This window comes from Panthera tigris, chromosome B2, assembly GCF_018350195.1.
Source record: "Panthera tigris isolate Pti1 chromosome B2, P.tigris_Pti1_mat1.1, whole genome shotgun sequence".
In the NCBI taxonomy this organism is placed as follows: Eukaryota; Metazoa; Chordata; class Mammalia; order Carnivora; family Felidae; genus Panthera; species Panthera tigris.
In genome coordinates, this window is record NC_056664.1 from 111894141 (window position 1) to 111916773 (window position 22633).

At 36.5% G+C, this 22633-nt stretch overlaps 1 protein-coding gene across 1 annotated transcript in view; it reads left to right on the forward strand.

Moving 5' to 3' along the window:
- Positions 1-22633, forward strand: part of RNF217 (ring finger protein 217) — a 121926-nt gene that overhangs the window by 93827 nt on the left and 5466 nt on the right. The window contains exon 4 of the mRNA XM_015535943.2: positions 19819-20020. Coding sequence (XP_015391429.2) covers positions 19819-20020 — 202 coding nt within the window. The remainder of the gene's footprint in view (positions 1-19818; positions 20021-22633) is intronic.

The window sequence follows — 22633 nt, forward strand, 5'->3', positions numbered from 1 at the left end:
CAATCACCAGTTAGCCTGGCTCCACAACCATATGCTGAATGAGCAGAGCAGCATTGCACATTGAGGAAATTCTGAATGAATTGAGGTAATACATAAAAACATACATTGGTTACTGTAATCCTTCAGTCTAACATTAAGTGGACTCTGATATATAGAAAGAAAAAGCAGCCAACTATAAGGAGTTTTCTGAATGCTCTAACAACTTCCCACAGTTTTAACAAGTATAGATAAACAGTTAAGAGAGAACATCCATACTGGTTGCTTTTTGAAGTAACAGCTAAAATGTTGGGGCTTGAAAAAGAATTAGCTTTTAAATGGCTGAAAGGAAAGGAGCCAAGGAACCACGAAATCCACTTATGTGATAGTGTGTAGCACAGAATCTACTTTCTGGTGAGATTCAGGTTCCATACAATTCATGTCATTTATGTCATATTTTAGGGCATGATTTGAATACAAATGGTTCAGTCTTCCTTTTCTTTTAAGCATATGACTTTATAGCTTTGCATTTTCTTAACTGTGATTTTTGTTGTTGTACCTTAAAATTATTTCCCCCCATGAAACATTAATTCTTATAACAGAAATCCATGAGGAGACACTACTCGATGACTTAATATTTATCTTATACTCCAAGGCTTTGCTTTCATAAATAATCATTTAAATTTATAAATATAAAATGTTGGAAAATAAATAAATATGAAGCAAGTTAAACTAAATGGCTATGAATGCATAGTAGAAATCAGTGTGAAATTAATAGAAGTGAAAATATGTGTATTAAAATGATTTGTTTTCTTTTTTTATGTTTATTTACTTATTTTGAGAGAGAGAGACGAGAGAGAGTGAGAGAGTGTGTGTGTGTGTGTGTGTGTGTGTGTGTGTGTGTGTCTGTGTGTCTGTGTGTGAGCAGGGGATGGGCAGAGAGAGAGAGAGAGAGAGAGAGAGAGAGAGAGAGAATCCCAAGCAGGCTCCTTGCTCAATCTCTCAAACCATGAGATCATACCTGAGCCAAAACCAAGAGTTGGACACTTAACTGACTGGACACCCAGGCTCCCCTAAAATTATTTATTTTCAATTAAAAGAATTAAATTTATAAATATAAAAGAGGAAGATGCTAAGAGTTTATGAAAAAGAACAATTTTGCATAATGCAAGTGAACAAAACAATTATATATATTTTCATAAGTATCTGCTCTGAATGATAATCAAATGTGTTTAAAATTTTGTTATGGCCAAAGTATTTCGGTATTTTTATACCCTGCATAGGTATATTTTCTTAGATTGATTCATAATTTTAATAATTGTGATTTTTAAATGATTGCTTTGTTTACAAAAGTCCTATAACATAATAGAAATTTGGAAAAGAGAAAAAATTTATCAAGAATCTTGCCTCTCCAGCGTACTCGCTATTGTATCTCCTCTGTCTTTCCCCTATTCAAGAAACTTTTTAAAGTTTTAATTGTAGTATGCAGATCATTTGATAGTCTTTGTTTTCCCATTTACCATACCAAACCTTTCTCAGGTCACTAAATAGTTTCCATAACAATTGTTTAATTAGCTTATTAACTCTTAAATGCCTTTCTGCTACTGGATACCAAAGCTGTCTTTGTTTGGCTTTAGGGTTAAAAAAATATATATTTACATATATATATATATATATATATATATATATATATATATGATATAAAAACTAAATAATGTCTTGATGATATCCTGAATATATCTTTTTTCCATATTTTGGACCTTTAAAGATTTTTTTTATTTTTTTAAATTTATTTTGAGAGGGGGAGGGAGGAGCAGAGAAAGGATGAAAGGGAGAAAGAGAATCCCAAGCAGGCTCCGCCATGTTGGCACAGAGCCTGATGGGGGGCTTGAACTCAAGAACCGTGAGATCATGACCTGAGCCAAAATCAAGAGCCCAATGCTTAATTGACTGAGCCACCCAGGCACCCCTATTTTGGACCTTTAAAAGCATATATTTCTAAAAATAAACACTGGTTTAAAGGGTATCAATGTTTTTAACATTTGGTACATATTGCCAATTTGCTTTCTGAAAAGATTGAAACAGTTTATAATTTCACCAGAAAAAAACTTGAGGACCTGTTTCTATATAAGCATTTCTTATTAGCGTTTCAAGTATTTTTAAATACTTGCTATTTTAATAGTTTAAAAATATTTTATGCTTATATTTTGAATTTCCTTATTTGCTTTTAGATTGAATATAAATTCATGTAATGTTCATTTTGTAATGCTGCTTTTGAGTTTTCTGTGTATCCTTTGCCCATTTGCATGGATCGATCAGGGCATATTTTTTATATCAGATTACATGAGCTCTTTGAAAATAATAACTGCTTTTCTGGCATATTTTCTCTCCTGCCATCTTTTACTCTCTTTTTATATCAATGATGGTTTTCTTTCTTTTTTTATTTTCATTTTTTACTTAATGTGTGTGTGTGTGTGTGTGTGTGTGCGCACGCATTTAAAAAAATTTTTTTGACCAAATATATCATTCTTTTTCTTTTTGGATGGATATAAAAACACACATCATATTTATATTTACATTCATATTCATGTTTGCATATTTTACACACATATTTTATATATTTATGTATCTTTTATAAATATTTTGCTCCTAAGCTTAGAAAGTTATCTATCATCCAGAAGTTTGATAAACCAGTCTATTTTCTTCCTTTTCTTTTAACTATTTAACTTCTATATATTTTAACTCTTTAATCATAACTTATTGTGATGTTTATTATGCACTGGATACCTGCACTAATTTTTTCCAAATTAAGATCATCTAACCTAATAGGGTTTATTACATAATTCTCCTCCTACCCATCGATTTGTAATTTTTCCCTAACCATATGTTACATTAATATATGTAAAAGTCTCTCTTATGAGACAAATACTATATAGTTTCATTTATTGTGGAATTTAAGAAACAAAACAGATGAACATTGGTGAAAGAAAAAAAAAGGAGGCAAGCCATAAGAAAGACTTAAATATAGAGAATAAACTGATGGTTATGGGCGGGGAGATGGGCAGGGGGGATAGACTAAATGGGTGATGGGTACTAAGGAGGGCGCTTGTGTTGAGCACTGGGTGGTATATGTAAGTGATGAATCACTAAATTCTACTCCTGAAATTAATATTACACTATATGTTAACTAACTAGATTTAAATAAAAACTTGAACATAAAAAAAAGTCTCCCTTCTGAACTCCCTAATCTTGCTGCTGCTAATTTTTCAAGGAAGTTCTGTGCTTATATTGTAAGTGTTAAGTGATTTTGCTTTTTGGGCGCCTGGATGGCTCGGTTGGTTAAGCATCCAACTTTGGCTCAGATTCATGATCTTGCGGTTCGTGGGTTTGAGCCTTGCATCGGGCTTTGTGCTGACAGGTTGGAGCCTGAAGCCTGCTTTGGATTCTGTGTCTTCCTCTCTCACTGCCCTCCTCCAACTCACACTCTGTCTCTCTCGCTCTCTCAAAAATAAACATTAAAAAAAATTTAAATGATTTTGCTCTAGTAAAAGGTACCCATCCAAACAAGTTTTGATAGTCTATTAATTTGCAATTTTATTTAGCATTCCAAATAAAACAACCTCTCTTTTATTTGCTTATAAATGTTATGTCTCCCATGAGTTTTTACCATTTCCTCAAGTGAAAAGACCAGTTTAATATGTGGTATAATATTATGAAGAGATCTGACTTATGCTGAGAAATCAAAATTATTTTCATAATTGAATTTTGGCAGATAAACAGAATTAGTGCTAAAATATTTTTCTTCCATATGTGATTAAGATGTTTATTCATAATGTGATTTTTTTAGGGTGAGGTGAAAATATGCAAACATTTCTGGAAGTTATCTATTTATAAGACATTTTTATAAAAAGTTAATAGCAGCATAATAAGATTAACTTTACTTAGCTTTTTTTTATTTGACAGAGAGTGAGAGCATATGAGCAGGGGAGAGGGAAAAGGGAGGGAAAGAGGAGAGAGAATTTTAAGTAGGTTCCATGCTCAGCACAGAGCCAAATGTGGGGCACGATCCTACGACCCTGGGATCATGACCTGAGCCAAAATTAAGAGTTAGATGCTCAACTAACTAAGCCACCCAGGCATCCCTACGTAGCCATTTTTATTTGAATTTCATTGCTTCTTAATTTATAATTCTCTACTTGAGACACTATTTTTTTTTCTTAAAAACATATTTCCTGTCTTATATAAATTCTTAGCCTATAGAAAATGTATGGTAATTTTAAAATGTCTTTTGTGAACATAGTTACTACAAAATTAAGTCTAATTTATGATACTTTTTAGTTTATTTTTTTAATGTTTATTTATTTTTGAGAGAGAGACAGACAGAGCATGAGTCAGGGAGGGGCCAAGAGAGAGGGAGACACAGAATCCAAAGCAACTCTAGGCTCCGAGCTGTCAGCACAGAGCCCGACATGGGGCTCGAACTCATGAGCCAAGCCGTGAGATCATGACTTGAGCCGAAGTCGGATGCTTAACCAGCTGAGCCAACCAGGCGCCCCTAGTTTCACTTTAAAGCAAGTAGGGGATTTCAGTTTTGTTAGAAGTATTAGAATATTTGTTCAATTTCATGTAAAAGTTCATCTTGAGACTATGTCTTACAGCACAGATTAGATATCAAATGGAGTTAATAAGAAAAAGAATTGCTAATCCAAAGAAAATGAAAAGTGAGACGCACACCCAAAAGTTAACAAACATAAGATTATACACTACAAAACAAATGAATAAACATATTTTATAAGCAATTTCACATATACACTTTAGATTTAAATTGTACTGAAGTTTTTTGGAAACAATATTGAGTCAAATGGTGCTTCTTTATACTGTGGTGAAAACAAAATTTATCATCTTAACCATTTTTAAGTGCAAATAGTGTTTTTTTAAGTTTTCATTTAAAAGTTCAAAATACTTGGTGTGCTGGGTGGCGCAGTCAGTTGAGCCTCTGACTCTTAATTTCAGCTCAGGTCGTAAACTTACAGTTTGTGTTTAAGCCCCACATTCGAGGCCCACTGTCAGTGTGGAGCCTGCTTGGGATTCTCTCTCTTCCTCTCTCTCTGCCCCTCCCCCACTTGCATGCACATGTGGGCTCTCTCTCTCAAAATAAATAAACTTTAAACTTAAAATAAAAGTTCAAAATACTTAAACTATTCTAGTGTATATACTCATTATGGTTCTTTAATGGTTCTAAATTAAAAGCAAAAAAGAAAGTTATCTATTTTATTGTTTCCTTTTTTCCAGAAAGTGGCTACCGCATACAATTTTATTGTAGAACAAATACTTTTTAAAGAGTCTGTCTAGGGGCACCTCGGTGGCTCAGTGAGTTGAGTGTCTGACTCTTGATTTCAGCTCAGGTCATGATCCCAGGGTCGTGGGATCAAGCCCTGCATTGGGCTTCACACTGAGTGTGGTCCCTGCTTGAGATTCTGTCTTTCTCTCCCTCTGCCCCTCTCCCCTGCTCACATTTGCACTCTCTCTCTCTCTCTAAAATAAAAATAAATAGTCTGTTTATTTTAGGAAATTTTAAAATCAATATTTAATTCATTAAGAAATGCGTGTCAGGTGATAGGAAAACCCCCGCTGCCCAGCTGGATGTTTCTAAAGGCATGAATCATTGTAGATTTCAAAAGAAACATTAGAAATCTCTAATATTATTGTCTAATGTTTTAATAAGCTTCACTAAAGGTAAAACAGTTGTGAAGCCTTGAAGAATGTGAGAACTTTGCAAAAATGATTAATGATCCAATCCTCTGGTTGTTGCAAAAACAGTTTAATATTAGTCAATTTGTGCTACTTATCTTAACCAGATTTTGACTGTTAGCCATATCATGTTTTTCTTTTGTGCAGTTTTGAATTGTTAAAATTCCATTTTTTCAAAGGCCAGATTAATGCCTTCTGAGTATATTTATTAAAAGAAATATACTTTGTTTTTTTAAGTTTATTTATTTTGAGAGAGAGAGAGAGAGACAGGGAGCTGGAAAGAGAGATGGAGAGAGACAGAATCCCAAGAAGGCTCCACACTGCCAAGCACAGAGCCTGAGGCTCACACTCACCTGATACTCAAACTCACAACGTGAGATTATGACATGAGTCAAAACCAAGAGTCGGACAATCAACGGTTTGCACCACCCAGGTACCCCTGAGTATCTATTGTTTTAACACGTGTACTTTCAAAATAGAGGTGAACACACCTTCAGACCCTTTAATCCAATAACTTGAGGCAGGCCAGTTTAAAGCAAGCAGGAAGTTAAAGTTAAACAATTGTATAAAGAAAGCAGTATGTATAAAGGAAGTGTTATCTCTTCAAAAATATTTCTGAAGCAAATATTATAATATGTTAACATTATTAAATGCAGGTGGTGTGGGGCGCCTGGGTGGCTCAGTCGGTTAAGCGGCCGACTTCGGCTCAGGTCACGATCTCGCGGTCTGTGAGTTCGAGCCCCGCATCGGGCTCTGTGCTGACAGCTCAGAGCCTGGAGCCTGTTTCAGATTCTGTGTCTCCCTCTCTCTCTGCCCCTCCCCTGTTCATGCTCTGTCTCTCTCTGTCTCAAAAATAAATAAACGTTAAAAAAAAAATTAAATGCAGGTGGTGAATCCATGTATTGTCTGTTACATTATTAACTTTAATTTTTTAAATGTTTGTAATAGTCCATGATTAACAATAAGTAAAATCTAACAAGGGAACTGAAGGAATATAACATCTTAGCTTTCTGGACCCATTTGAACCATCTCTATTTTCCTACACAACCTCTAAGGATTTGGCTCTTACATTTTTTTCCTTCCTCAAATACAAGTTGAATGTTGCTCAGCATACTGGGCTTTTCTAAAGCAAAATTAGTGTCAGTATTTCTCAAAATGGTCAGTTTTTTTTTTAATTTGGAAAAATGAAGGGGAATTCCTTAAACATTCCTCCTCCAAATTACCTTGTCACTTAATGTCAGATAAGACAAATATTTAAATAAACATTTGTGTAATGTGGTACAAATCTAGTCACAGGTGACTAGATTACCTGTAGGTGACCACCTTAATTTTCTTCTTGTATAAATAATCTCACATCTCTCTTTAGGACACTTTATAAGACATTGAATAGAGATGATTAATTGGAAATTGTACGTTGATTAATGGGTAAATAAGTCATTTATTTTATTCCAGAGTCAACATAGTTCCTATTTCTAGGTAACAGGACAGTCACTTTTCTTAAAAAAAAAAAAAAAAAAAATACCAAGGTACCTGGGCGGCTCATTTGGTTAAGCATCTGACTTTTCATTTCAGCTCAGGTCATGATCTCATGGTTCTGAGATCAAGCCCCACATCGAGCTCTGCTCTGGGTGTGGAGTCTGCTTATGTTTCTTTCTCTCCCTCTCCCTCTGCCCCTCCAGCCAAACTATTAACAAGATGTGCTAAATTCTCATATGACATCTGTATTTTATTCATAAAAATGCCTTGGTATAATACTCTGTGGTGTTAGCACAATTATAATAATAATAATAATAATAATAATAATAAGATATATTATTTACTACATGTCAGTCTCCATTATAGTTTTAGACATACATTGTCTCATCAAATCCTCAGATATGATACTAAAACGATAGATTTCAATGTGCCGTCCAGATCTTAATTGTTAAATGCCTTTTGAGAAAACTTTAAGATATTACACAGTAATAATAAAATGATAGGCTCAGTAGCATATAAGTTACATTTGTTGTTTCATTTAAACCTCCAAAAAAGTACTGAGGAAAGGGTAATTACCACCATTTCAAGATGTAGAAACTGTTGGAGTGAGGTTAAGTAACTGGACCAAAAAGTAGGCAGGGGAAAGTGAATTATGTTCATTCATAATTTATTGTGAATTTGGAATTAAGGGAATTTACTTGTCATGATATTTCCCTTCAAATATTTTTTCTCTTAAATCCTATAATACAGTGCTGTAGGCAAGAATGTATTGATTCAGAGAAAATGATTAATTTGCTCCTGTTCACATAAAATTAGCTCAAAAGCTATGTCTGTGGGCTCTTATGTCTGAGCTGTAGCTGCGTGGTCCTGTGGTTGCTGAAGAAAGAATTTGGTGAGTATAAATGTTGGCTCTTATAGATGATCCTGCAGTTCTCTAGCACTTCACACATCCCTACAAACGCACTCCAGGGGCTCTCAAAATGCACCCATTTAATAGACGCTTTTCCGCAGGAGACATCCAGATGGCCAACAGACACATGAAAAGATGCTCAACGTCACTTATCATCAGGGAAATACAAATCAAAAACCACACTGAGATACCACCTCACACCGGTCAGAGTGGCTCAAATGAACAAATCGGGAGACGATAGATGCTGGCAGGGATGTGGAGAAATGGGAACCCTCTTGCACTGTTGGTGGAAATGCAAACTGGTGCAACTGCTCTGGAAAACAGTGTGGAGGTTCCTCAAAAAATTAAAAATAAAACTGCCCTACGACCCAGCAATAGCGCTACTGGAAATTTATCCAAGGGATACAGGAGTGCCGATGCAGAGAGGCACATGTACCCCAATGTTTATAGCAGTGCTTTCAACAATAGCCAAATTAGAGCCTAAATGTCCACCAACTGATAAATGGATAAAGGAGATGTGGTTTATATATACAATGGAATACTACTTGGCAATGAGAAAGAATGAAATCATGCCATTTGCAGCAACGTGGATGGAACTGAAAGATATTATACTGAGTGAAATAAGTCAATCAGAGAAGGACAGATGTCATATGTTTTCACTCATATGTGGATCTTGAGAAACTTAACAGAAGACCATAGGGGAAGGGAAGGGGAAAAAAATAGTCACAAACAGAGAGGGAGCAAGGCAAACCATAACAGACCTTTAAATACAGAGAACAAACTGAAGGTGGATGGGGGAGTGGGGGAAAGGGGAAAACGGGTGATGGGCATTGAGGAGGACACTTGTTGGGATGAGCACAGGGTGTTGTTTGTAAGTGATGAACCAAGGAATCTACCCCAAAAACCAAGAGCACACTTTACACATTGTATGTTAGTCAATTTGACAATAAATTATATTAAAACAAAATTGTGCCCACTCAAACAATAAAATATCTTCTTCATGGCTCCCATCTCACACAGAACAAATGCTTATAATAACCATATGACTTGTCACATTCTGGACACACTTCTGCCCCATTATTCCTCTAGCCTTATCTTCTACTTCATTCAAGCTCCTCCAACCACATCACCTTCCTTGCTCTTCTTCAAAACCATCAGCATGTTCCCTTCTCAGGCTCTCCATACTTTCCCCAGCTATCTGCATGGTCAGTTCTCTCCCTTCATGTCTTTCAGCCAAATTCATCTTCCCAGCAATCACCTTCCCCTATATCAATATGTAATATGCCCTTACATGCTTTATTTTTTCCCCATAGCTCCATTTTAATTATCACTATGTAAAATAGTGGATATATTTTGCAGCCAAAATAGAAGATTATTGAATGAATAAATGCCATTTTTCTTTCCTCCTTATAAGGACTTTTCATGAGAGCCCATTATGTGCTCTGCAAAATTGGGTCCTTTTTCTCATGAAACTCACAGAAGGGAAGACACAGGCATTATTACACTGACAATGATCAAACACTTGTACTTCAGTAGGGCTTTGCATAGAGTATTACAAGAAAGTTCATGGTAAAAGGAATATCTCATTCATCTTGGGGAATCCAGGGAGAGCTAGATTGTTGAGGATTATTGGATGGATTTTGGCATGAGAAAATGTTATCCAAGAGTGAGATTATTACAATAAAAGTACAAGGGCACAGAGCAAGGAAATGTTTGCTGTGTGCAGGAACCACAAGCACTTTGTGGTTCCCTGAGAGTAAAGTTCACATAAGGAAGTGGTGAAAGGTGGGGCTGTAGAAACAAACAGAAGTCTGGGCTTTACATGCAATGTTAAGAAACTTGGATTTTGGCCTCCAAACTGGAAAGTTGTAGGCAGGGAAATGGTATTATCAGATTTATATTTTAGGTTTGTTGCCATTGATTCTATGAAGGTAGTTGTAGACATCTAGAGGAAATGATGAAAGTCTGAGCTAAGCTAGTGGTCAAGAGGCTGGAGAAGAAGAAAAGGATTAGACAAATATCATGGGGCTAAAACTGTCTGATCATGAGAATTAGATGTGGATGAACAATGTAAAGAGAGGATAACCACCTCTTCGGAAGGAAAACCACCCCTTAGTTTGGGTATCTAAATGGGTGGTAATACCATGAATTGAGGTAAAATAATGGAGCTTGACCTCATTTTATTTTGTTGTCATTGGGATGGGGGCCATGGAATGATGATGAGTTGGTTTTCCTATTTGACTTTGAAATGGCTGTAAGGCATATAAGTGTATATGACCAACAAACAGTTGTTACATGAGTCTATAGCTCAGAAGTCAGGTCCACAGTGGAAGTGAAGAAATGAGATCCATTGGAGGGAAGTTGGAACCATTTGTATATGGAAGAGATCCCCCAAAGAATATGTGCAAAGTGGTGAGTCATTGGTAGAATTAAGGAGTAAGTGAAGAAATGGGAACCAGAGAGAGAAAAGAGGAGAACCTGGAAAAAAGGTGGTGTTGAAGGAAGATTATATCAAAAATCAGAAGGAAGTAGTGATCAACCAACTAAATGCCACTGAGAGATATGTTAAGAATAAAAAACATGTTCATTGGATTTGGCATTTAGAGGGTCATGGATAATACTCATTTGTTCTTTCAGTAAATATTTATTGAGAACATGCTATTTGATAGGACCTGTGCAAGTCCCCTTAATGAAAAGAACAAAGAAGATGTATGTGATCTAGGGCCCTTTGAGATCTTATTAACTGGGAGAGTAGAGCATTTGAGTAGAAGGATACAGGTAAGAGTTTTAAAATGTAGAGTGAGAAATGCTGGGACAGGACTAGCATAGGTGGCTTCTCCTTTCATGGATATGGTGCCAAGAATATGCTGTGCTGGGAATGTATTCCCTAACCCTGGGGCCTCTTAACTGGTGAGATGCTACTTGTCCTTCACTGCTCAGATCAATGTCACTTTTTTGGAGAAGTCTCTTCTGACCCTTAGACCAGACCAAGCTCCTCCTATTAAGTGTTCTCTTTATACCTTGTCCCTTTCCCTCATAACATTTGTCATAGCTTATGAGTGTTTATTTGTACTATTGATTAATGTCTGTCTACACCTCAGACAACCAACTCCTTAAGTCCAGGAGCCATGTCAGATTTTATCAGTGAACAAATATATAGTTGTTGAGTAAGTGAATGAATGAATGAATGAATGAATGTTTTCTGAGAATGACAACTGATTTGGATGTATCAGTAACATAGGGTTGCAGTCAACTGAGGAAGGATTAAGAGGTGAATAAGAAAAGCAGTGAGTATAGAGTATTCTCTTTTAAGAAGCCTGGAGAAATGGAAGGATGGGGGTAATCACTGGCCACAAGGTCATGCAGAATTACAGGAAGGATTTGTCAGGACAGAGACACCTGAGGCTATTGTCTCAGGACACCTGAGCTATTGGCAGGCAAAGGGGTGTACTGTCACTGGGGGAAGGGATGAAGATGAATGAAGGAGGGGAGAACTGGCATCTGAAGATTTTTGAGAACATGGGGCACAGGGTCAAGGAAAGTATGGGAAAGAAGAGGGAAGAAAACTAGGGGCTAATTTATAGTACAGTTGCCCCCTGGGGAATAAACGTTGGGCAGTATTCTACACTCTTCTTCAAAGAATTTGTCATCATGAGTCAATCATAAGATTTAACTTGAGAAAGAATGAAATATGGCCTTTGGTAGCAACGTGGATGGAACTGGAGAGTGTTATGCTAAGTGAAATAAGTCATACAGAGAAAGACATAACATATGATTTCACTCTTATGTGGATCCTGAGAAGCTTACCAGAAGACCATGGGGGAGGGGAAGAAAAAAAAAAAAGGTTAGAGAGGGAGGGAGCCAAAACATAAGAGACTCTTAAAAACTGAGAACAAACTGATGGTTGATGGGGGGTGGGAGGGAGGGAAGGGAGGGTGATGGGTATTGAGGAGGGCACCTGTTGGGATGAGCACTGGGTGTTGTATGGAAACCAGTATGACAGTAAACTTCATATTGAAAAAAAAAAGATTTAACTTGAAATATATATGAAATTCTCTATAACAAATTCTCTATAACAAACCAGTGCACTGGAGGACAACTAAAGTTATCAGGCAGAATATTGGCTTTAAAAAGCTAACAGAGTAGGAAACAACAAATAATTTTGCAATCAACGTCTTATTTGTTTTTTGCAATGTAGTCTACCATAATGAGGTGAACACTTTTAGTTTGATATGACAGATGAGAATTCATTTCACTTATGTATGCCTTTCCTTCTCCTTCCAATTTTTTTCCTCCAAGTTTTTGATAGTTATTACTTTAGTTCTTCTTTTGATTATCTTTTACCTTTAAATGATGTGCTCAAATTTCTGTTCAGTATTCTAACAAAGTTAGATGATATATGACGATCTAGCCCTCCTATAATTCTTTATGCTTCTTCCTTATTTCCCATTTTCTGTAAGCTGTAACTGTTTTTATATTGTTAATCACATTCACATTCTATTCTAATGTAATATTTAATACTTCTCTTTTTCCTAAAGGATGATTTTAACATTTAAAAACCAACTAGGCATTTCCATAATCGAGAACATATAATTATGGATTTAGGAGGATTTAGGATTACATTTCCTTTTCTACGAGTTCACAACTTCTAGGAAAAACGCCCCTAACATCCTTGCTCCCTATCAATTACTTAATTGTGCCATATTTTGTTGCAACTCATATTTGTAACTAATATGCCTTTTGTTTTGTTTTTCCTGAAAGTTCTCATTGTTTTTCCTCTATTGAGAGTCGATATACCCACTTTGTTTATCATATTATTTAATATATAGCTCCTCAGGAATTTTATTGCTTGGTATATTCAAAAAATTGTCATGTTTTGAAGATGTTCTTGAAACCAACTGAGTTCCTATTCTAAATTGAACTGGTTGTTTTCCAGCTGTCTCTCTGAGAGTTCTTACACCATTTTTTTGTATGTTCTTAAATTGCATTTTCTTGAATTTCACATTTAGTTAATGAAGTGCTTCCTTAAGTGATGGCCACAGAAAAGGTAGAGTCTTAGCATCTCTGGCACTGTTTTATTTTTGCCCTCATATATTTTTATTTTATAGTTGGACAGTATTTCTAGGTTCAAAATTGTAATATTTTTAACAGACCTTTGAAGGCTTTGTGTATATGTTTGGTTTTTTTAATTTCCTATTTTATGGAGAATTGGTTCAGTGAGCTAAGTAAAGAACTGAGCATCACTTAGGGGATTTTTTTCAACTTTCCTCATAATTGCTTCTAGTTGATTGTTCCAGATATCAAAAGCAATCAGGGCAAACACATATATAAAAATACTTTTAAACATAAATAGAGTAAATTATTTATTGGTGACAATAATAATGTAACAGTTAATTTAGTCATCACTTACTGCTTTAGGAATAAAATAAGCCTTCATTTCTTGGTGAAAATAGAGATAAATACTTATGAGCAGATGTGTACTGATTTTATTATAAAATGGGTTCAATATTTGGCAGTTCTTGGGGCTCCTGGGTGGCTCAGTTGGTTGAGCGTCTGACTTCGGCTCAGGTCATGATCTCGCAGTCTGTGAGTTTGAGCCCCACGTCGGGCTCTGTGCTGCCGGCTCAGAGCCTGGAGCCTGCTTCTGATTCTGTCTCCCTCTCTCTCTGCCCCTCCTCCACTCATGCTCTATCTCTCTCTCTCTGTCAAAAATAAATAAACATTTTTTTAAAAATTATATTTAGCAGTTCATTTATTGTTATTCTTTCACCTTATGATTTAAGTAGAATCTGTATAAAAATTAGTAGCTGAATTCTACTTCTATTTTTCAGGTACTTTGTGGACATTTTATTAAACAAAATGTAAACAACTTGAGGACAGCAGATACTAATATATGTATGTGTATATATATATATATATATATATATACATATATATATGGTTTTATGATTAATATCTTATTACGGGTGTTAATATGTCCTATGAAGAATGTCATAGACTCAAAAAGGGTCCACATTGTCATTTCTAACTATAAAGTGGACTTAATATCAAGCTCTTTTCAGAAGAAATATCTGGCATATTCTGAACATTTCATTTCATGACTTTTAAGTGTACAGAGGTCTAAGCAACATTTAGTGTTTAAATTTTCAACTTTTTAAGTATTAGCCACTCTTATTTATTACAGATGGAGAGAAGAAACCCTTTGAGTAGTAACAAATCCAATGATAGTTGTGATTTATTTATGAGTGGTCAGTTTAATCTCATGGCTTAGTAGTATTTTGTCTGTCATATTCTGTCTCTGTCTCTTAAGCAAAACCAGAATTTTGATGCTAAATTACTTTGTTTTGTAGCAGAGCTAAACTGATGAATGTTTTGAAGCAATAATACCAAGTAAAAACAGCTTCATTGAAGAATAAAGTGGCCTTTAAGTAAATATAATTTAAAGCTATGTTTTAAGGCTTTATGTTCTAAAAACAAAGATGGAATTGACAAAGTGTGACCTTTAAAGATACACTCAGGGAACTCATTTAGCATATAAAATTTATTATCCCCTGTGTGTTTGGAGTTCAAAATTACAACTCGCTTGTCAAATGTGAGAAGTAGTGTCTCCTACTGCACATTAATTTGCATTGTGTCAGTTCATTTCTCTGTAATTATCAAATTATAAATTATATATAATCAAGAGATAGTTGCACTATCACTAGTAATAAAGGAAACACTGTGTACTTGAGGTAAATTATGAAACTACTTTTTCATGATTAAATCATTGCCTGTCTTGTGTAAGATATTCAAATTAATCTATAGAACTGTATAATCCTGCAATGTACAAGGTTACTATGGAGTTTAGAATTATATCACTTCCTGTGCAGAAAGATTATTGGGCTAACAGTATTTTAGTTGTCTGCTGTGCTCAGAATACTATTTTAGAATTAAGGAAAGGGGCGCCTGACTGGCTCAGTAGGTACAGCACGTGACTCTTGATCTTGGGGCTGGGAGTTCGAGGCCCGTGTTGGGTGTAGAGATTACTTAAAATCTTTAAAAAAAAAAAAAAGAAAGAAAGAAGGAAAGACTGTTAAAAGAAACTAGAAATTAGTCTTTGTCATTTAAATTAAACAATAAATATGCAACATAAAGATTTTTAGAACCCAGTGAAGCAGTGTTACAAGCAAATATAAAGTAGCCACAATTGTATGTGAAATTTGGAGCCAGATGAACTGTCAGTGACAAGTTTCACTTATTAGTACATGTTTCCTGTCAGAAATAGTTTTGAGATTGTGTTACAGAAAGAATGTAAATTGGTCCAGAGAGCAGCTAAAGCAAGCAGTGAGACTCAAGATAGGCCTCATGCGTGAGAGCAGACATGTTTGTTTGACTAGCACGGAGATTGTGCTGTCACTTAGCAAAGGATACTGTTGACCCCCTGGTTTTATCTTTAAGTTTATAATAAGAGGCTACTTAGCATAATAAAGAAACAGACATGAATCAAAATCCTTTCTCCATTCACTCATGCAGACTACATTTCTGAGCTCAGGTTATGAATAAGAATGCCAGTCTCATGGTGTGGTTATGAGGCTTTAAGGTGCTAATCTGTGTACAATGCCCGGCACATAATGGGCTCTAAACAAATATCAGTCCTTTTCCCTTTAGAGGTCGCATACAGCACCATGCCCTGTGACCAGGAAATTTGTTAAGCTTTATTATCCCCGCTTAAATATCAAATACAATATACAGTCAACAAGTCGAGGATACAATGAAATAACCTTTATTTTGGGTGCTCAGCAGTTGTCTCTGAACATGTCTTCTTCTAGTGCTTAGGTGCTTTAAAGCAGGATCAGGAATAGTTCAAGGGGCCACTAAGGCCTTTGGCCTATATTATTCCTTCATGCCATCTACTATTAAATGGCTGTGGTCACAGGAATTGTTCTTCAGAATCGTTCACAGAAACAAGCACAGCAGAGGGGAAGCACTGGACCCAGGGAGAAATAATCAGGAAGCTAAAGAGCCGAGCCTCAGAGACCCTCACCCGTACAAGTTCCTTCTTGGGCCTTGTAGCTAATTTGTGCAGTGGGCTCTTGAACAACATAGATTTGAACTGTGCAGATTCACTGTAAATATATTTTCTCTTTCTTACGATTTTCTTAAACAAGCTCCTCTGTAGCTTACTTCATTGTAAGCATACAGTATGCTAATACATATAACACATAAAATACGTAGTAATCAACTATGTTATTGATAAGGCTTCTGGTTGACAGTACACTATTAGTAGTTAAATTTGGGGGGAGTCAAAAGTTATAGACATTTTTTACTGCAGGGAGGAAAAAAAGAAAAAGAATTAATATAATTTAAAAAGATGAAGTGGTCAATAGGAAAAGCAAGTTTTGCTTCTATTGACGAATAACAAATTCTGTTGGTTTGTTTAGTAACTCTTGACCAGAGATGCTCATATGCATTTGGCCACAAGCTAGCCCTTGCCTATCTAGTTTAGCATCAACCTAAGGATCACCTATATGAAAATATAAAAAAGGGAACCACCTGACAATCAGGAGGTGTGCAGTTACTTTGAGCAGGTATTTGATTTCTCACATTTTTAGGTGGGCAAAGGGGAAGGGATAGATGGAATCAGTATTATTGATCTGACTCAGTATGTGCCAATGGGTTAGGCACCATATATATATATTATCACACTTTTATTCTCATGTAAGTAATATTACCTAAATTGAAGCAAGAAGTAACCTCTTTTTATAGAGTTTGTGGAGCCAGAATTCAAACACAGGGCTTCTTGGGGTCAAAGCCCAGGTTTTTCCAACCTCCCTAATGAGCCTAGGTTTTACCTGCCAAGGATCAGCTACTGGGGGGGCAGGGGGGAATGGACATTTAACCTATAATCCACCTAATGTTTGTTTGTTTGTTTGTTTTTTAAGTTTATTTATTTTGAGAGAGACATAGACAGCGTGAGTGGAGGAGGGGTAGAGAGAGAGAGAGAGAGGGGAGAGAGAGAATCTCAAGTAGGCTCCGTGCTGCCAGCGTAGAGCCCTATGGGCTCAAACTCACGAAACCATGAGATCATGACCTGAGCCAAAACCAAGTGTCACCCACTTGGTGCCCACCCACGTGCCCCACAGCCTGCTGATTTTCAATCCCCAAGGTCTTACCAGCCACTGAGTAGACTTTTCTTTCTTCGTTCTCATTTGTTCTCATTTGTTAAGTGCCTGCTGGGGGGTAGTCATTGTGCTGCCTGTAGGATACTGCCCCCATGTAGTTATTACTTCTTCAAAATGGTCATCATCACCTACAGACTCCAGTAGGTAGAAAGGTAAATAGGTGGATAACAGATGGTAGGTAGGTAAGGATGTAGATGGATGGATGGATAGATGGATAGAGGATGGGTTCACGAATATGTGTATTGCTCAAATGAAAGTTTCACCATTACTATGATTTCTATCTGTTGTTATTTTGAAAGCACCTGGAGGTCCTTCTAAAAATTCATATTGTTCTTTAAAGTTGAAGTTAAAAATTTTAGTTATTTAATCAATAAAACTGAAAGACTACATATAATTTGGAGCTAGCAACTTCAAAAACTTAAAAAATTTTAATTTCAAAAACTGCAGAATAAGGTTATATTTTGTAAATTTCTTTATCTCCAAAATTTTCCCTTTAAAAAAAAATATTTTGAGAGAGAGAGCGTGTGTACAAGCTGGGGTGGGAGGGGGAGGGGCAGTGTGGGAGAAAGAGAGAAAGAGAAGAGATAATCCCAAGCAGGGTCCATGCTTAGTGCAGAGCCTGACATGGGGCTTGATCCCGTGACCCTGGGGTCATGACCTGAGCCAAAACCAAGAGTTGGACACTTAGCTGACTGTACCACCCAGGCACCCCTGTCTCCCAACTTCCTAGTTTCTATTTTCACATTAAATATCTTCCCTTTTACCTGGGTGATTTTTTTTTCTCATTTCCATAACCATTGAGAAGTTTTTGAATAATATAAATATAACTGCACTAATACAGAAGTTCAGGGACGTACCTTGTGCATCAAGGGAAGGAGAGGAGGATTTCAAATGAAATGTGTAAAGTTGGGGAACCTGGCTGGCTAAGTCTATAGAACAACTCTTGATCTCAGGGTTGTGAATTTAAGCCCCATGTTGAATGTAGAGTTTACTTAAAAAAAAAAAAAAAATGTGTAAGGGTGCCTGGGTGGCTCAGTTGGTTAAGCAGCTGACACTTGATTTCAGTTCAGGTCATGATCTCACGGTTTGTGGGTTTGAGGCCAACATCGGGTTCTATGCTGTCAGCAGGGAGCTGGCTTGGGATTCTGTCTCTCTGTCTCTCTCTGCCCCTCCCCTGCTCTCTCTTTGTCTCTCTCTGTCAAAATAAACAAATAAATAAAAACTTTTAAAAAAATGTATAAAGTTGTGGGACTGTGGCTATAGCTTCACTGACAAGTCAAGTGGCCAATGGTGGGTTTCACTCACGTTAGTTGTGAAGTTCCCGGTTGTATTAAAACACTCACTGACACAACCGTTCCAAAGCAAAGTCATGGGTAGAAATTTAGAATAGTCAGAATGGTATTGGGGACATTTTAAATAAATTTTCTAAGCAAAGAACTTGTATATAAATATAAATAATATAAATAAATGAGAACAAGTGGTATGCAACTTGGATGTAGTAAATGCCTACTCGATAGTGAAATGGGAAGACTTTCTGGTGATCCTGTTTTAATCATATAAGAGTTGGACTGTGTAACCAAATCTTTTTCTTTTTTTAATGAAATAATGTTAAGTTCTTTTTCATGGTTTTTCACCTAACAAAGGGTGCATATACTTGAATGAAAGATGGCTCCAATTGTATGCAGTGTCCACAAGGATTCTGAGCCAAGTATCCAATTATATCTCAAGAAATAATATCTTTATTGTAACATGGCCTCAGTGTTTCAGACAGTGACTCTACACTGTTACATTATGGGTTAAGCTGTATTTACATGTAACTTGACTGCAACAATAGAGGAAGATGCTTAGTTTTACAGATGGTGTTGTATAAACAGTCCTGTAAAGGTACTTGCAAATGACATTAGAGTTGGAAACTGAAAGGGTATTGTGAATACACTTACAGCTGCTATCATTTCCTTCCTCAAAGAAAGGGGCTTGGGGTGCCTGGCTGGCTCAGTTGATAGAGCATGTGACTCTCGATCTCAGGGTTGTGAGTTGAAGCCCCGTGTTGGGTATAGAGATTACTTAAAAATGACATCTTAAAAAAAAAAAGTCTGTTCCTTGATATTTATGCATAATTTCTACATAATCCTTTCTCTTAAGGAATATTCTTTATCTCTTCTTATTCCTCAAATCACCTCATTCTTGCTGATCACAGCACAAATAAAATACACTTTCACAGCATTTTAAATCGCCTCCTAACCATTGAATTAGGTGTATGTATAGAAAGATAAGTAAGTTTTTGGGGGGATGTGTGTGTTTATATGTTGGTCAAAATAAGCCAACAGCTTGAGTACCTGAAATCTAGTTGAGATTTATGCATGTTAAAATATTTGATACAAATAGTCTTGGAGAGTGTCATTATAAGTAAACTGACAGCCTCACAAATTCTATGTAAGGCTTTTGTTTTGGTGAAACTTGTGTCACTCAATAACATTTGCCAGATTTTACTTTTAAAAAAATTGTAATAACGTTTCTTTGTCTTTTCCTCTGTCACCGATACAGATCCACATCCAGAGAACTGAAGGATGTGACCATATGACCTGCTCACAATGTAACACTAATTTTTGTTACCGATGTGGGGAAAGATACCGCCAGCTCCGGTTCTTTGGAGACCACACTTCAAACCTCAGTATATTTGGATGCAAATATCGCTACCTCCCAGAGAGACCTCATCTAAGGAGATTAGTGCGAGGGTCGGTCTGTGGTGAGTGTCCGGCATGATTTATAGGAATGCTTTCTGGGAAGGAAGCAGTGATAAGAGAACCCAGAGATATAGTAGCCATGGTAATTCTGAGCACCTATCAGGTATTCTGGTGGGGACTTCACCCCAAAACAGGAGGAAGATATTTTCTCTGTTTTTGAGTTTAGAATGGAAATTTAAATTTGTTAGCAGGACACAATTTATATGAGCAAACAGATTTTGTTTGAAAAACAAATTATTAATTACACTGCAGAAATGTGAAGCCATTAGTCTTTTAATTTCTGAAGCCTTATCGTAAGCCATTTGATGAGAGGGACAATGTCACCTTCATTTTCCTACTGGCAATACCTAGCAATGGGTCTTACATGTATCCTCTATTCATTCATGGAAGATGTGTAATACAATTTGTAAAAATCCTATGTTTCAGAACCCTGTACTGGAGTTTTACTGTATCTATTGGTTGATGTCACTGTATGTATTTTCTGTTGTATTAATAGCTAACAGTTAATGAAATGAGTATCAGATGCCCTCATTGTATACAAACCCAAGTTTATAAATCCAAATGCAACGTTTTTTTGTTTTGTTTTGTTTTGGATTTACCCCTTCTTTGTCCTCAGCAACACATGATCTCATACACAGATATGCAGACATAAACACAGATGCCCACTCTGGCCTGATGCCACCGACCTTGTGTGATACAATGTTCTTCTGACCTGATATTGCTTCTTCCAATAGCTCCCTACTTCTCTGGAATATATCCACTGTGAGGCTTCTTCCTCACGTTTTCATTACCCAAAACTCCAATATTTTGGAGGGCTGGCTAGGGAATCTAACTATTTATAACAGTATTTCCATGAGCATACCAAATTGCAAATTAAGTTTTGAGATATAACCTATTTGTAAAGCTGTGTACACAGAGAGCAACCCAAAACCACAAAATCCTTGTATTTTCTGTATTACTTGTTCTTTTCTTTCCTACTTAAGTGACATTTTGTGATAAGGTTTCCTTCCTTTTTTTTTACTCTAATCTTTATTTGACCATCATTTTGTTTTCCTTTTTGTTATTTGGTTTAATCATTCTTAAATAAGGGAAATTATTTCCTGCCCTAATGGTACAATAATATTTTGGATGCATTCTCTATGGGTCCTCTCGTTATTTACCCAGATGCCACTCCCACCCTCTTCTCAGGTCACAAAATAGCGTTCAGTTACTTAACAGCCTAGAAAATGTACAACCATTGAACATTATCATCAGAGAAATATCTTCTCTGTACAGTCTTTTCCATTTTTACTTAAAAAATTCATGGTCAGCTTTCTGTAAATGGTTTTCTTTTTGGCCTACTTTCTGCTCTGTGTGCGCGCATACGTGCGTGTCTGGACAGACCTGACGAAGTAGGGAGCAGCTGGCTTTCAGATAAGCTCTCCTTCCCACACCTGTTTTCCCACCGCCAGGACAGCTGCCTCTAAGTGCTGTTGGACCATAACTCCAAAGGAGGTGGTCCACACCTCTCCCACCTGCACAAAGGGCTGGAAAATGACTTACTCTATAAGTCACAAACCTAGCTTCTCCCTGCCATATAAGAGAGAAGACAGAGTATAGCAGACCCCTCCAATGTTTTATCTTTGTGGGAGGTAATCCAGTTTGCTTCCTCAGTTTGGGACTGCAGCCTCCAGATGTCCTTGGACAGAGGCAGAGAAAGGGCCTGCTCTTCCCTCACAGCTGGAAGATGGGCAACATGGTTTGCATTCCACATGACCATGTGTCCAGCTATGGATCAGAAGTTCTCCTCCTGAAGAATAAAGGAGAACAAGATTTGAGGATGATTTTAGTAGCCTTTGCCATGGGGACATCTCCTTGGTGGGAGTAGGCAGCTTATTCAATGAACAGTGTGGCAAATAAAAGTGACTGAGAAAAAATACTTAATTCTCCTATCATTGCGCACAAATATTCCCAAGTATTAAAGTGTATAATAGTAAACAAAATATAGGTCTTTAACTGATTTCTAGATGGCAAATAATTTATATGAACAAAAGCAATACAGCCTCCTCCAAAAATAAGTATCCAGTTTTTTGTTTGTTTGTTTGTTTGTTTGTTTTTTATAAGATGAAGTCTGGAACCAGAATTGAAAAAATGCAAGTAGCCAATAAACAATTTTAAAAATAGCCAATGCTGTGGGGCACCTGGATGGCTCAGTCAGTTAAGCATCTGACTTTGGCTCAGGTCATGATCTTGCAGTTCACGAGTTTGAGCCCTGTGTTAGGCTCTGTGCTGGTAGCTCACAGCCTGGAGCTTGCTTCAGGTTCTGTGTCTCCCCCTCTCTCTGCCCCTCCCACACTCATGCTCTCTCTGTCTCTGTCTCTCTCTCTCTCAAAAAAAAATCCAATACTATGAGTAGTCAGAGAAATGTAAATTAAAAATATTTTTTGAAGTATAGATTAGCAAGTTTTTTTTTTTTTTTGTTAATACTCAATGCTGGCCTTTTTTTTTTTTTTTAAGTTTATTTATTTATTTTTGCAAGAGAGAGAGACAGAGCACATGTGAGCACACAGGGGAGGGACAGAGAAAGAGAATCCCAAGCAGCCTCCATTCTGTTGTGCTGAGACCAATTCAGAGCT